The sequence below is a fragment of the Seriola lalandi genome, unplaced genomic scaffold (genome assembly GCF_002814215.2).
Source record: "Seriola lalandi dorsalis isolate HSWRI2012SDOR001 ecotype SW California unplaced genomic scaffold, Sedor1 jcf7180002054898, whole genome shotgun sequence".
NCBI classification, from domain to species: domain Eukaryota; kingdom Metazoa; phylum Chordata; class Actinopteri; order Carangiformes; family Carangidae; genus Seriola; species Seriola lalandi.
In genome coordinates this window covers 2,931,778-2,947,478 of record NW_019525450.1, presented here as the reverse complement: position 1 = coordinate 2,947,478, position 15,701 = coordinate 2,931,778, and the positions used below count along the sequence as shown (strand labels likewise).

The 15,701-nt window shown below is 41.6% G+C and overlaps 1 protein-coding gene across 1 annotated transcript in view; it reads left to right on the top strand.

Moving 5' to 3' along the window:
• The first annotated feature begins 5,593 nt into the window (after positions 1–5,593).
• The window catches only part of adamts18 (ADAM metallopeptidase with thrombospondin type 1 motif, 18), a 61,066-nt gene continuing 50,958 nt past the window's right edge, over positions 5,594–15,701 (top strand). Inside the window, exons 1-3 of the mRNA XM_023429610.2 lie at positions 5,594–5,969; positions 6,232–6,313; positions 7,602–7,915. Of these exons, the coding sequence (XP_023285378.1) occupies positions 5,868–5,969; positions 6,232–6,313; positions 7,602–7,915 (498 nt within the window). The 5' untranslated portion in view covers positions 5,594–5,867. The remainder of the gene's footprint in view (positions 5,970–6,231; positions 6,314–7,601; positions 7,916–15,701) is intronic.

Sequence of the window (15,701 nt, the reverse complement as noted above, 5' to 3'; positions counted from 1 at the left end):
GACATGCTGCGAGAACCTGATCAACAGGGCAGGAGAAGAGAATAGGAACAAAGGACGATAACCACATCTCCCACAGTAGAAAAATGCATCTCAGCCCGTAGATCTTTCCACTTTCCAATCTTAATGTTGTATGTTTGGCTGTGGCTCTGGACTTGAAAACAAAAAGGTGGTCCGAAGCGGAGTAATCAGGTAGTCGGCCGCAGTGTCAAACATGAGCACGCTTATACAACAACTCAGGGACCTTCACTGCGATCTGCGGAAACACTGTGGTTGTGTTTCTTCAGTAACTGTACATCAAACTGTGCAGATGACAGTGCAATTACCCTCCAAAGTACAGCACAGGAAGTTTCCCAGCAACCTCGAATCACTGACACTTACACTAATGCTTAGGCCAAGTACAGGGCCACCAAAATTGCCTCTTACATCTTAATGACGAGCAGACGCTGTAATGAGCCAATGAGGAATAATATCATCATAAGGGTGTATATTCCCCTGAAGACTTTTGTTCCATAATGTGACATTGTTATTGAAAGCACAGTATTAAAAAACTTATTGTAAATGATAATAAGTCCTTTCTCACCATGCCTTCAAAGCAGCAGACTCAAGTACATGTTGCATGTCCATCCTCCCAGCATGCTTTTCTTCTATTGTACATGCTTGTGAACTGAAGAGAAAGTGCCATTTTCACTAGTTTTTCAGGACAGATGCAAACACCATCCCTATGCGGTGCAGGTTGTAGGTTCATTGAGGCAATTACAGCATGTTCAACATCCACCTGGGAGTACGGTGCACTGTTGTTACCTTTTCAAGAACACAATGCCAAAGTTTTGCCTCTGGATCAGGATAAATACAAAAGATGCAACATGTGAATGTGGAGACTTTGGAGCTTTGATGGAGCAGGTCTGAGCAACAAAAAGTAATGGTTAGTGGACCTGGAATTTGCATCAAAATCAGGTCACACCCATTGTTAAGTAAAGCAGCGTATCTCATTTATAAGAAGGTAATAAGTGATGACGAATTGTTTTGCAGCTTCCCGGACACTGCTGCCAAAACGTTCAGGATGCTATGATCACGTTTCCTTCGTGCTTTGGCATGCTATGAGGAATGCACAACCTGTTTGGGATGCTTACAGCAACTGTTTGTCTTTTACTGTGACTGGATGCTCAGCAAATACCTTCATAACAGACAGTGGCTCATTTGCTACGTTAAGGCATTTCATATGCTTACGAGTTGGCAGAGCTGGCTTCTCTAAGTGCTGTAGGCATGTGCTCCAGCTGATGTCTGACTGCCTTAACAGCCTGTTTGCTTTAAAGGTTGTTGTCTTTGGTCCTCATCTTGGTTTTTCCATTTGATTCTACCTTCAATACATTTCTGGATACTTCCCGCTGATATGGGTGCGACTGGTTTCCTGGGTCGGTTGTCTGGTTTGATCAGTCTTCTTCCTGGCACAGCTGGCTTTCCAGTGTGCTGGGAAGATTGGAGGCTGCGCTTTGTGGGGGTGTCAGTGTCCCCAGCTGTGTTCGTATGAGCCCAGTATTCCTTGGAATTCTGGCCATATTGGACAAAATCTACACCTCGTGATTTATGGAAAATGTCAGTGCCAATGCAGAAAGTAGTGTGCTCTTTATGTAGCTAGGGAGTGGATATCAAGTATTGGGTGGGAGTTTAGTACATCTGTTTTGTAAGATAAGACAAAATAAGACTATTAACCGCTTACCAAGAGGTAAGGAAAGCAGATACAGGAGGCAATGAATGAAATTAATGCAAATAAAATATCAAAGTAAGAAGAAAGTGAGGACATTAGCATTGATATCAAAAAATATAACAGGATATAATTAGTGGTTCCCAACCTGAGCCGTAAAGGTATTGCAAGTGGGCCAAGAAATCATTTGCAAAACTAAATAAAAACTAAATAAAATAAAAACATAAATAATGTTTTTTTAAATGTTTTAAAACGAAATTATACTTGAAAGCATCGAAAATGTTTAAAACTTCCAGTCATTGTTATTTCTTTATTCTTATATTAAGGCCTAGCACTGTGTTAAGCCAATGATAGGACATTTTATGTTAATGCCACTGGACTGAATTGCATACTTATTTGCTATCTCAGTCTGATTGTGCTGTAGATGATTACATGGCAAAAACTGGAGTATCAAAATGGATAGCTGGTTAGCAACAGGAAGAATTAAAAGGAACGAGAGTCAAGAAACAGACAGTCAAACGAAAAGTGATGTCTCACCTCTCAAATTTAAAATGTAGCTTTCCCGGCTTTCAGTTCAGTCATGAATATTCAATTGTCATCATAAAAAAAAAAAAAAGTGCTCTGAAAACATAGTATCTGGCCTCTTTATTGTTATAGGGTCGGATAAGCAGGCAACCAACATTTTTGAGATTTTCAAGTGGGCCATGAGATGGAAAAGGTTGGCAACCACTATGTTAGAGTATGTAAGATAATTATGCAAGGACACTGAAGTGTTTAATGGAATCATTCAAGTTCAACATTACAGGTAGATTGGGTAGATGCACAGGTCTGCATTTCACACCTCACAGAGCCCTATGTTGAGTGATCATCTAATCTATGCTTAATGGGACTTGCATTATAAAAATCACAATCTGGATAATGCAGACTTTTCCCTATATGTGATACTATTAGCAAATCTGTCACAACAGTGTCCCTGTAGCTCCATCTCTTCATGTTATTAGATAGATGATAAAAAAGTGCCATGACGGGTGATTTGGTCAGTATACTCTAAATGCGCGATTAAGTAGCACAGACATTCATAAGCCCCATGAGAATATTGCAGGGTTATTAAGGTGATGTTTTATTCAGGCCGTGCTTTGTGCTCTGCCAGAAAAGCTGGCATGAGCTGTGAGAAGCCTTATTATGCTCGGCGGAGTGTGAATATCTGTGTAGTGAGCTGGCTGTACACTTCAGCTGTGTGTCTGTCAGTGCATTCCAGAAACCTATCCAGGTGTTTTGCCAGCCACCGGGATGGAAACGGCTACTGCAGGACCACCTGTTCACAACAATTAGGATTACACACATGCTTTAACAATACGAGCCAGTGAAGTGTGCACAACTTGTCACTTTAACACAACAGATTTAATTATATGACTCTTAAACACACGGTGTGCCATTTTGGCTAGTTCAACTGACTGGTAATTTCCGCTGCTGCCAGTGGGAAGAATTGGGTAAAGCTGCTGCCAGTAATGTTAGCTTTTTAAGGTGAGTGACCCAGGAGAGGGGTTACATTCATGCATAGAAAATATTATATTACAGTAAACATTTTAGAAAACACATGCAGACACATTTGCTACAAGCCCTACATGCAAATATCTTAAAGCTTGTTTCTACAAAGCTAAAGTCTGTAATATTTTATATTCTGTGAATTTGTGCTCATGTGTTCTTGGTTTATTTACATGCATTGTTGTATTGTTTTTGTTGGTATGTCGGTACAATTTGATGAGTGCATAACAGTATTTGTACCCCTGTGATAAAATGTTTCACTGACAGTTCCACAGCTGCAGATGAAACACAGCCTAAAAGGATCTGACACACTTCAGTGACTCCTGCAAGTGATCATCTCCTAGCAGAACAGTTAAATATTGAGCTTTGAGCAGCATTCAGGAAATCTGCATCCTCTCTTGTTTGTGCATCTTAGCTGCCAGTTGTTTTAATGCGGCCCAACCACAATGAGTAAAACTTCTACAACACAAAGATGTAGGAAATGAAACATCCTGTGTATAAAAAGTTGTCATTGCACATAGACTGACCGAATGTGTGCGCGTGACACTCTGATGACAACTTGTTTTGTAGAGCAAACATGTTGGTTTCAAGCCAAGATTCAGTAAAAGGCATTTGTACTTATTTATGGCTTTGCAGTGTCTCAATATCTTCTTCTCAGGGTTTGTTAAATTGCAAATAAAACACCATATGGTGACTTCATCCAGAATTTGAAGGTGAGAAAACCGTGTGCGCTGAAATCATTCTGTGCATTGTGTTTGTGTTGAGTTAAAGAATGTAATCATTGCAATATTCGATTCAAGAGCTCATATTCTGGACTTCTGGGCCACTCAGAAAAACACACCTTTCTTGCTAGGGCAAACAGTAGCCTATATTTTTTAGCTGACTGAAAAGTGGGGGAAATTGGAAATCTATTTATTCAGGCTAAAAATGTATCTGATCAAACTGAACATCAGTGGTGAAGGAATTATTAAGATTATTTTCCCAAAGTAACAGTAATCACATTAAAATGTAAAAAATATTCCACTACAAATAAAGGTGGTGAATGTGACTGAACTGACTGAACTGACTTTTTAAAGGGTTACAAGCCAAAAAGGATGGAAATCAGTTCATCTTCAACAGTGTATTTTATTTATAAGCTTAACACATGGTGGGGCTATTTGTAAGTTTTCTCTGCCACCGAACATGGTTTCTTTTTGGGAGCGTATGGTGGTAATTGATGCTTGACAAAAGCTTCGGCCATCATTGCGTTCACAAGACAAAAGGTTATAATACGCCTACATCTTCAGGGCGGGGCAAAGTAATGAGACGGGCTAGCTGGCTAACATGCTAACTTCAGTAAATAAAAAGGTAGATAAAAAGACATGATAGAGACAAGAGTTAACAGTTGCATTGATTTCCACCTCTACTTTTGTTGAGTAAAGAGATGAAGCTTGATGATGAACTTGCAACAGTTCTTCTAGACTAGTTCTACAGTGAATCACGACCAGAAAGTGAGATGCTAAATTCAGTAGATGGCTATGTAGCAATAGCAAAACTTACAAATAGCTGATTTAAATTTAAAATCTTCTTCTCGCCTTCCTTAATAACTAGCCAAGCTGTCAGACTGGAGTGGAAATTTCCCATGTAAATGTAGTTATGTACATTTTAATGTGAGTAATGTTACTTCAGAAAATAATCTTAATAATTCCTTCACCACTGATGTTCAGTTTGATCAGATAAATTTTTAGCCTGAATAAATAGATTTCCAATTTCCCTCACTTAAAAAATATAGGCTACTGTTTGCCATAGCAAGAAGTATGAAGAAACTTAAAATGGAAATATAAGTAAAAGAAAGAAAATTGTACTTTTAAGTATAATTCATGTGCTGGGGTACTTTACACCACAGTTAGTTTATACCACATAGCGCAGTAGCAGAAGTGACAGAAGAAAGTGAAACAATTAATAATAATAATAATAATTATTATTATATAATTATTGTCTGTAGGCTATTTTCTGTATAATATTCAGGACTTTCTCATTGCACCCTTTTTTTTTTTTTAATGAAAGAAATGAAAAAGTCGCGTATGGTGTGTATATTTTCTGCTCTTCATCATCCTGCCACTGCAAAGTCAAAAACTCGTTTTTTAAATAGCAGCCCAAGACTCACTGAACTTTTAAAGTAGAAATTTACGAGCGGCACCTGAAGGCAGCAGTAGTCCCACTGCTGCCAAAAGGAGAATCTTTTTCTTCTCTTTTATCTCCGCGTGGTAAATGATGCTGCGCGCTGATTGGCTGCTGCCCGCTGACTTTGCTCCATCCTGCAGGCCGGCTCTCACAGAGCCGGGCTCAGTGCTCAGTCAGCGCTACTCCCGGTGATCCACGACACCGCTACCTGCTGCTCACACACACTCACAGACACACACATATATACACACACACTCTCACACACTCATGAGTGCGCTTCCTGTCTGTGCGCACCACCGGCTGCTGCAACCTGCCGACTTCACCTGAACCAGTATCGCGGGGAACCGAACAACTAAACAATGCGTGCACACTGCATTATGCGCTACCGCAGGTTATTACTACTTTTGCGCTGTTTTAGGAGGTAACGGAGGAGGTGTGAGCTTTGCATGCCATCATCATGGATTGCCTTTTTCTTCTAATATGGACTTTACCCATCCCGCTGGGCAGCTGCACCTCAGTCAAGCTACTCTCCACCTTCTTGTCCTGGAATATTATCAAGGCATGTGGCATCTAAGTATAAATGCACACACTTAAACTCAAGACATGCAACCATTTGCAAGTATTTGTCTCTTTTCAGCAAGATTTATGTCAACAGCAAGCCACTGCTTGTGGTGAAAAGTAAGACAAATGATTGTCATCCTAAATTAAACTCATGTTTCCACAGGGGAACTCCATTTATCACTTTTTTTGGCTTCCACTTCTTCCACTGCTTGCAACCTGTTGCTACCTGTCCATTTATGATTTTTTTTTTTTTTTTGCAGACGCTGCACATTTACTGCTCACACACCTCCCACAGCGTTTCGGCCAGCTATTCTTCCAGTGACAGCCACGGATTAAATCATGGTGAGTGCTTGTCTTTTGGCATCAGTGGATGTTTCTTCCAGCTGGCAGAATCCCATGAGAATGTGAATAAAACAAGGTAGACCATAGTCTTGAATTAAACAGTTAGTGACATTACAATTTCAGTGTGAAATGGGGTGACATGTCCACAGTTCACGTGGTAAAAAATGTTTGGGACCCTTAAGTTAGGGTTAGGGTTATAATAAGGGTTTATAATAAGCTGACACTGCTGCAGTGGCTATTGAGACAGGACCAATGAGGGCAGTGCACACACAGGGATTCTCTCTTCATGGCTTTGTCCTGCAGAAACCAAGGAAACAAGCTGAGGTGATTTACATACTTTGATTTACTGAGGGAAGAAGGGAGATGGACTTTTTTCTCAGGTTGTGAAGAAAGCATCCTGATTCTCCTAGTACTCCACTGAAAGGTTATTTTCTGAACCTACAGAAAGTCATGTCCTTTGTCACATTAACAAAGCTGAAAGACAGGGGAAAAAAACTTAATGCAAATGTTAAAGTTCCTGCTTTTACTCTGGTGTTTCTCACTGCTCTCCTGTATTGAAGCAATACAGTCATTTTAGCATTTTTATCTGACTGGAACACCATGACTACTGCATGAAATCAGAACATTTTATATTTACAACCTCTGGTTTTGAAGTATTGACCCATATCTGACATGCATGGAAGTATGATGTTGGCGTCACGGCCTCTGTTAAAATCCATCTGTGATCCATATGACTTGCTGCGCACTGAACCTCTCACTTGAACACAAGCTTGTCATTTCAGTAACAGGTTTTGTTTGCGAATGATGGTTTTGAAAGTAACCTGTTTAGATGTTGGTGATGTACTGGACTGGACCTGGACCGTGTTGAGCTAATTTAATTGCATCTAAGATTGACATGACATAGCTTTCTTTTAAAAGGGGTAAAACAATGGACCTGTCTCCACCAACATTAGCTCCACAGTAAGAAAACCAGAATGTAAAGCAATCACCAGATATGGTTATGTTTTGTATAGAGGCTGCAACTTACTTCTTTACTTTCATACTTTTATTATAGTGTAACTGTCACTTTCTCCACTGACATAAGCAAGAGCTAAATGCAAATGTTCTCACTCCTCCTTGGCCAAATAGTTTCTGGAAAATAAATAACTAACTGAACCAGTAGGAGGATGGTTAGAAGGTGTGTACGCCAAACAAAACAAATCAGTCACAAAATAACTCCTGGAGTATCTGAGTATTTGATGTTAGCATCTTTTGATGAGACTTCCTTTCCATCCCTCTCTTTTGTCAGACTACGTGTTTGTAACCCCGGTGGAGGTGAACTCTGAGGGAGGATACCTGACCCATGATGTGACCCAGCGAAGCCACCGCAGCAGGAGGTCCCTGTCCTCTTCTCTGCACTACCGGCTCTCTGCCTTTGGGCAGGACATGCACCTGGACCTGCATTCGTCCTCTGTGGTTGGCCCAGGGTTCACCGTGCAGACGCTCAACTCAGATGGCATCGCCACGGTGATGGATGATGCGGGGTTCCACAACTGCCTGTATCAGGGATTTGTCCGTAACCTGTCAGCATCCTCTGCAGCCATATCAACGTGCTCTGGATTGGTAAGTGTCTGCCTGTAACTTCTTGAGAAATTGCAAGTTTTTGTTATGTGAAAAACTCAGCAGTCGTTTTATAATTTACTTAAACTGATTACATGGTTTCATCATAGTTTGAGAAAATGTATCATCCCTTGGGTTGACGAAACCTCAAAAACCCTAACAGGAATGCTTTGTTTTCAGTTTCTGAAAAGTTTAGAGGATATATTAGAAATAAAATCCTTTCACCCAACAGATTTTGTGCTCCACCCCTACCTCACGCTCCATGTCCGAAAATCCTTCTCTCCTCTAATGACCCAATTGTTTTGATGCATCATTGTGTGCACAATTCAGACCTTGGTAATAATATGGGTGAACTGTGACATGACATCATTACCCATGAGTGTAAGTTCTGGTTTCTAAAGCTTTGTCCTGCCCTTATTCGAACATTGGGAGGAGTGGAGAGAGAATGAAAGGATAAAAGGAAGAGAGCAGGAGAGGAGAGATATGTTACACTGCTGACATGACAGTGCAAGAAGAAAGGTCGTAATTGAGTGTAACTGCTCACTGACAAACACACTCAACTTACTGATCAGAAAGAGCAATCGCAGTTAATTGTTGTGGGCAACAAAGAAATAAAGTTTCACATTGGTTTTGGAAGCATAATGTTGAACAGTGTAGCTGCCCCACAAGTCCAGCTGTTCTCACCAGCACCAGTGAAACAACTGTCTACAAGTGCAGGACTGGTTGTGTTGCCTTGTGGAAATGTGTCTTCATCACATTTTCCATGTCAATGCCTTTGTTTACACATCTATGCTAAGTTTTGGTCACTGCTATTTCCATTTTTCCCCAGTCACCACACCCACTGGTGCGAATGAATATTAGAAGTAGTAGCTCAACATTTGGGAAATATGCCTGTTGCTTTTTGTGAGAGAGTGAGTAAAGAGGATTAATCTCAACCTCATGTATGTGTGTTCAGCACAGAGCAGGAGTTACCATGGCTTTAGCCTGACTTTAGCCTAGCTTTAGCCTGGTTACTGCATGATTACCTCACATAATGATCCCTACAAAAAAAAAAACAATAACAAACAATATCTAGAAGTGGCCCAACCAAACCAATATTCCCAAGGACTGCGCTGCTTCACTCTGTTCTTCTTCTTCTGTGGAATATGCATTGAGGCTGCTCCGCAGGCTATGACCATGACCGGTGCAGTCTGCAAATATTTGCCTCAAGAAAACATTTTATCTTTCAGAGGACAATTGTGGGGTCAAGAGGGTACCTGCAGCTGTATAACAGGTAACAAAAAATATCTAGACTTCTCCCCTAAGGTGTGTATATTGGAAATGTTATCGTACTGATTGCTGAGGTCAGAAAAACGGCTAACCTAGCTTAAACAGCTAGCCTTCCAAAGTCAGAAAACAAACAAACTAACAAACCAAAAACAAACAAACAACAATAACACCAACAACAAAAAAGCTTACCAGAACCTCTAACTGATTTACATGCTGTATCTTGTAACATGATAACAAAAATGTAAAATTTTGTCTTAGGGGGAGGTTCGTGGTGTAACTAGCTAACCATACTAACCAAAGCTGGATGTATTGAGCAGACGCATAAACTGGTGTTTGTGAAGAGCAGCACCAACATGTTACTCGTCTTAATTATATCAGTTTGTGCAGAGCGAGGTTAGCTAGCTATTTCACATAGCCTTCAGTTTTCATGCCCAGCTACTCGGTTAGCTTGGTTAGCTTGGTTTGCTTCGTAGCGCTCACTTGACTTTATCTCAGAGCAAAGCCAAATCACAGAATTTGTGACGTTCACATAAGCCCTGCTCGCACAAGTGATGCTGTGTTTCTGTGGGCTCAGATTGATTTGCACTCTGTAATTACAACATTATCTGCCTTCATTTGTGGTTTATGAGGTGCCTGGACCCTGTCAACCAGGACACACATTCCTTCACACATCCCACAACAGCCTTGACCAAACGGACACACTGCACTCCATAAAAGCAATACCATCCATTTATCATCCAGTCTTCATACCTCCTCTTACTTCCTCCTTCCCTGCTTGCCCTGCTCTTTTGTCCTCTGTTTGCCTTGCTTATACATCTCCTCTTGTTCTCAGCAATTAAAGCCAGGGTGAAGTTTGAGTTCCCTGGCTGGCACTGCTAATCTTCACATTGTCCCTTTCATTAGGCTAGCTCCCACCCACAATAAAACACCACTGACCCGTTCTCTTAAAAGTGCTGCAGGGACACAATGTGATTGGGTCATGATTGCATTTGAATTGGCCTCGATGAACGCTTTGATCTATTTTTTACTCCCCCTGAGCTTTTGCTTAGTTTTTTTTCCTCCCTCTTCCTCTCCCAAGTGGGCCATCGCTGGTTGGATGTTCACTCAGCCAGTTAAATGGACTCATGTCTTTCTATCTCTGGCAGATAAAAATGAAAGGTGAATGAATAAAGTAAGACAAAATAGCAAGTGCATCAAAAGTGAATTCTGGCCCTTTCCCTCCTCTCTCTGTCTCTTTCTTTTATTGCATCAGTCCGTGTGTGTGAGTGTGTGAGTGTGTGTGTGTCTTGTTAGACTGCTGCAAGGCTTAGAACAACAAAAGCAGTTAACCCTTGCTTTTCATTCAGCCTTCTGCCCAGAATATTTGGATTAAGTACAAATGAGGAATGATCTATTCAAGCCTTGATGTAGTGACAAGCTCAAGAAAGAGATTAAGGTGGGATTAAAAACAACGCCAGAAGAGGAAGAAGTCAGTAAAAAAAAGAGAAGAGGACAAGGAAATCTGGGAAAACGAGAGAGAGAAAAGCAAAGAGGATGAATGAATGAATGAAATAATGAATGAGAAGTGAGCTGGGCTGGGAGCGCAGCGCTAGCGAGAGAGTGCTGTGCAAGAATAATGTGAGTTCATTGTCTAGGGTGGAAGCTCCCAGGGAGGCTGGATGGTCTCTTTATAGAGTTGGAGAGATGGACTCAGTTTATGTCAAAGAGCTTTGGAGAAGAAATGGGGTGAGAGCAAGAAAGAAAAATTGCTCTCTCGTTCTTCATTTCATTGTCTCCTTTCACCAGAGACGAGGAAATAGGAGAAAGGGAAAAGAAAGTGTCTGAAATAAGGGTTTTTGGACTTGACCCGGCTTGTAATAGAGCAGAGGTGTCAGCACCAGCTACTGGGCCAAACCAAGACCAAGCCCTTTTTTTAAACATCCACCCCGGCCCAGGCCAAACAGATGGAAGTGGGATTCGGCTGTTTAAATGAAGAGCAGGGCGAGATGGTATTAAGAGCAGGGCAGGATGGATGACTGGCAGAGAGGGATTTTCTACTGTAAATCCCCATTAATTGAACATGGTGTTATTTGCTGTCTTTTAATTACTCTCTCTGAGTCCTCACGATGCATCACGCTCACGCTTCTGAGTGAAATGAAGTTGTCTGTTTCGCTTTTGCATGAGAGATGAAAGGATGTCGCTTCAGATGTAATGCTCTCTGATTTGTAAGAGGAGTGGAAAGGGGAGGGGAGCGGGTCCCCTTCTTTCTTCTTTTGAGGGTTTCTCATCTGAGGTTGCTTTGCTGGTTGACCCCAATCCTCTCTGCTGGGGCGTATGGGGATGGGTGGGGGGCCGGGCGGGCGTAGGGGTGAAGGGTGGAGTGGTTTCAACCTGGACTGTCACAGGTTCTTACTATATAGTGCAAGTTCAGAACTGCTCAGCACTCGTGTGAATGCGAAGTGGAGAGGTGATTTACTGCTCCCCTCTGTCCTCCCAGCCCCTTCCCAGGATAGGATTCTTCTCTGGGGTGATGAGGGCAGATCTGAGTCCTTCACTGCCACTGTGCTGGTCCCTGTGAGAAAAATAGTCACACTATATCCTCAGAATGTGCTCAGAAATTTTACACTTTACTTTGCAGCTGGTGAATGAAGATGCAGATATATAGTGGTAGTATATATGATAGTGAAAATATACAATTCTGAGGAAAATTACTTTTTAAATTGATATATTTTGGGTTGCAACTTGTGATTATTTTTTACTATCAATTAATACTATTTTGGACTACAAAATAACCCATCACAGTTTATGAGAGCTGAAGACGAATAAGCAGATCGTCAGAAGGAAGAATCTGAAACCAGCAAGTGTTTAAGCGTGTATCAAAACATTTAGGGATTAATTAACTATCAATCAACTAATAAATCAAATTGCTAATAGTTCCAACCCAGGATATACTCTGTTAAGTTATACTGCATCATTTTACTCCCTTTAAACTCATGGAGAGTGGCTTGAGATGCAAAGCCTTGTGGGAAATCTGTAAAGCACAAAATTTTCTTGCTTATATGTTTTTTCTGAAATACCTCTCCCTGTAGAAGTCAGCATATAAATTTGTGATTTTTATTTTGTTGTCAGTTACCTATGTAACCGCATCTAAGAGTCATAGATGATGTCAGTGTTGGAGTTGTGCTTACTGCAATTATTTTATGATGGTGTATAATTTTATCATTATTTTGTCATGTTTATAATTTGTATAAATGTGCAACAAGTGTTTAAGAAATGCACTTGCTGCAACATTTTTGTCTATTGTGGCTGTTTGAAGTCATTGCTCATGACTTGGCAGTCGTCACTGAAGCATTTGAGAGTGGGATACTCCCCGCGTCAGCCTGGCTGTGTCAGGTTGTGGCAGAGCTGACCATGACCTTTATTATTGTGACCTTTCCCAAGCCCCTGGAGGCCAGGCCAGAGACAGGTTGGGCTCTCTGGAAACTGAGCTCTGAGGCTCAGAGTAACCAATAGGTGCAATTCAAAGGATCAGTTTTCCTCTTCTGTTGCACTTTGAGTCCTGAAGTTGCTGAACCAAGCACAGTGTCATTCAATGACTTGTAAGTGCCTAGTTGTAAGTAAAAGCGTAACAGATTAAGTGTTGCAGATAAATTAAATGTATGTATGTATTTTTATTTTTTTTTACTATGGTTTGGTTCTGAACAAGCCCAGGGGACGTCCTGGATGTGTGGTGGGAGTTGGCCCTAAAAACCCAGCAACCCCCAGGTGTCACAATTTATAGCTTAAATGTGTTTGCACAGCTACGTGTGAAAGTAAAAACACTAAAGAAAGTGTCACTACACACCTCCTTTATTCTCTCCTTCAGCTCCCTTCATCTTCTCAGGCAGCTCAGATCAAACCGGCTGTCTGATGGCCGTCGTTGACACGGTGCCGCATGTTGTGGCACCCACTGGTGACTGTTGTACGACCGCAGCTCAACCTACGACCTACGTCTGTCTCCACCCGGCACAGGGCTCCCTGTGGTGTGAAAAGGGCCTTTGCTCTTTTCCCGGACCTTTTTACTGATGCTGGATGTACTGTAGCCTCTGGAGTTGCTTTGTGGTTGTAGAACACGTCACAATGTGATGTCAGTATACTGTATGAGAGGCTGAGCGGCGTTATTTGTTTGGAAAATGTGACATCCTCTTTTGCAAAGACTTTAAGTTCTTTGGTTGTTTTATAAAGCTGAATATGTATTTCAGGAATAATGGATGATTTAAAAGTCAGTCCTACTTCAAGACTGCTAAATGGGATTTTGCAATGACATTCAAAAATCTAAAAAATTGCCTGTGAACTACATCTGGGAAATAAAACTATTTGGCCAAAAGGCATACATTTAAACACTCTCTTGCACTGTTTGAATATTTAACATATGTAGATGTTTAAATCCCATTAGACTCCTCCTGCAGCTGAGACAGTATAAGATTACTCATCCGCGGGGCTGGGAACAGAGACAACATATGATGTGTGTGTGTTTGTCAGTGTGCTTTCAAATCCCTTAGGCTTTTGCAGAGTTAAAATGACACTTGAATGACCGATTTCCAGACGGCACTCGGGCCATTTGTACCTGTCCGTTTTCTGTAAAGGCCAACAAATTGGAACGTCTCCCCGCTACAATGTGCCTCTCTGGCTTGGCCATAATTCAGCGACTAGGCTGGGTCACAGAGGAGCTCAGAGCTTGGCGCTACAAGAGGAGAGTGGCCTGAAGCCGTTCCCTGGTGGTCTGGATGCTGACAGTGATGTAGTGCCCACTGTTAGATGCCAGTGGGTGGGGGTAGGGATGGGGGGAGTGGCCGTCGGGCTCTCAGCATGGGTGTGGGATGGTGTGTGTGTATGTGTGAGTGAAATGAAGAGAAAAAGAACAGAAAGTCTGTCTGTGTGTGTGTGTGTGTGTGTGTGTGTGCTTGTACGTCCTTTCTAGTCTGTGCAAGGTCTTTCTCACATAAGACTAATGGCTGGTGTTGAAGTCTTCAAGTAGATGCTACAACTTCTACAAACAGAGCCCATACATCACATCTGGCCCACTATTGTCCCCACTGCATTACACTGACTGCTGCTGTGGTAAAACAGTCCAGGCTCACAGTAAACTTGGTCCAGGCCTGGTTGATAAGGAGTAGGGAGTGGTGATAAAGAGTGGTGACTCCTTAAAGTGTTATAGCTGTCATTTTTCAGTCTTTGCTGATAAGGACAGACATTAATGACAGAGTTTATGTGTTAAATACAGTGTAGTGCTGTTTCATGTTTAAGGCTTGTTTGTCAGTTGGCATAAAGCAACCTTTCAGCCCAAAGTGTCACCTCACAGTAAAGGACACATGGTCTTCATTCCAGTTTCTCAGAGAGCAAACTCTGGGATTAATGGTAAAAATGGTCTTATTTAAATTTGGATTTTTTTTTTTTTTTTTTACAAAAGTGTGTCAAGGTGATGTATGTAAAAATTTGATTAGGATTTGGTTTGGGCCTGGATGTTCTGCCTTGAGTCGAGTTGTGCTGTGATTGCAACAGGTCACCACATGTATTACCTGCTCATGGTATCTCTAATGATTGTTGCAATGCGGCCGATGATGCTGTCAATGAAAGTAAAAAGGGTATAGCTCAGATTGTGAAGATTGTTCAAAGTAAAACTGGGTATACCGTGCTTCAGAACAAAGCTGCAAAATGTCTTACTACTACTACTACTGTCTGCTGTGTTTGCTACCTTTAGAGCAGCTGTCTTTGGAGGTGTGAGAGCATCATCAAAGTAAACTGGGTGATGATAAATCATCAGTAGGCTGGAGAACATTAAATTATCTCCTGGTGTATGATGAATACTTACTGTGAGAGTTTGATTTATAAGGAAGGAGTAGTCTATCTATCCACTGCTGCTCTGAAGCAGAAAGAGATCTTGTTCCTCGTTATCTTTCACTGCCTCCGTCAGTGCCAACACCGAGGTGAACAGTGCAGTTCAGCAGTGACTACAAACAGTTGCCAAATTAGGAACCAGGTGGAAGTGGAGAAATAAAAGTATATATGGTGGAATTGGAGCCGTGCCTGTTCTTACACCTGGACACACCTGGTTAATTGTTTGAGGAAGCAGGTGTGATTGTCAGGTTTTTGGTTACAGAAAAACTGGGTGATGAGACCCCCTCTGTCTACATTTGGCTTTTCACCTCTTTTGAAGAAGAAGGCAACCAACTTGAAGGGAAATTCTGGTATTTTTCAACATGACTTTTCAATGGCTTATCTCTGAGTCCAGCTGAAACACACCAGTTAGCCCCTTGTAATATAACGCAGGTTGTAAAATACTAAAATTTCCACTAACTCTCTGCTGTCTTCATCACAGGAAGTTCCAGTGACAAATGCAGGGGTGCTGAGATTCGTAGTTATCAGCTGTTTATACCTGAGCACTGTCAGACTTACTGTGAGATTTACTGGGAGCCAGGTGGGAGCCAGGTGGGATAACACATGTTAACCCATTCACACCAACAGCGAACATGGATTTCTGCTTTGGTCAGATGCAGGTAGA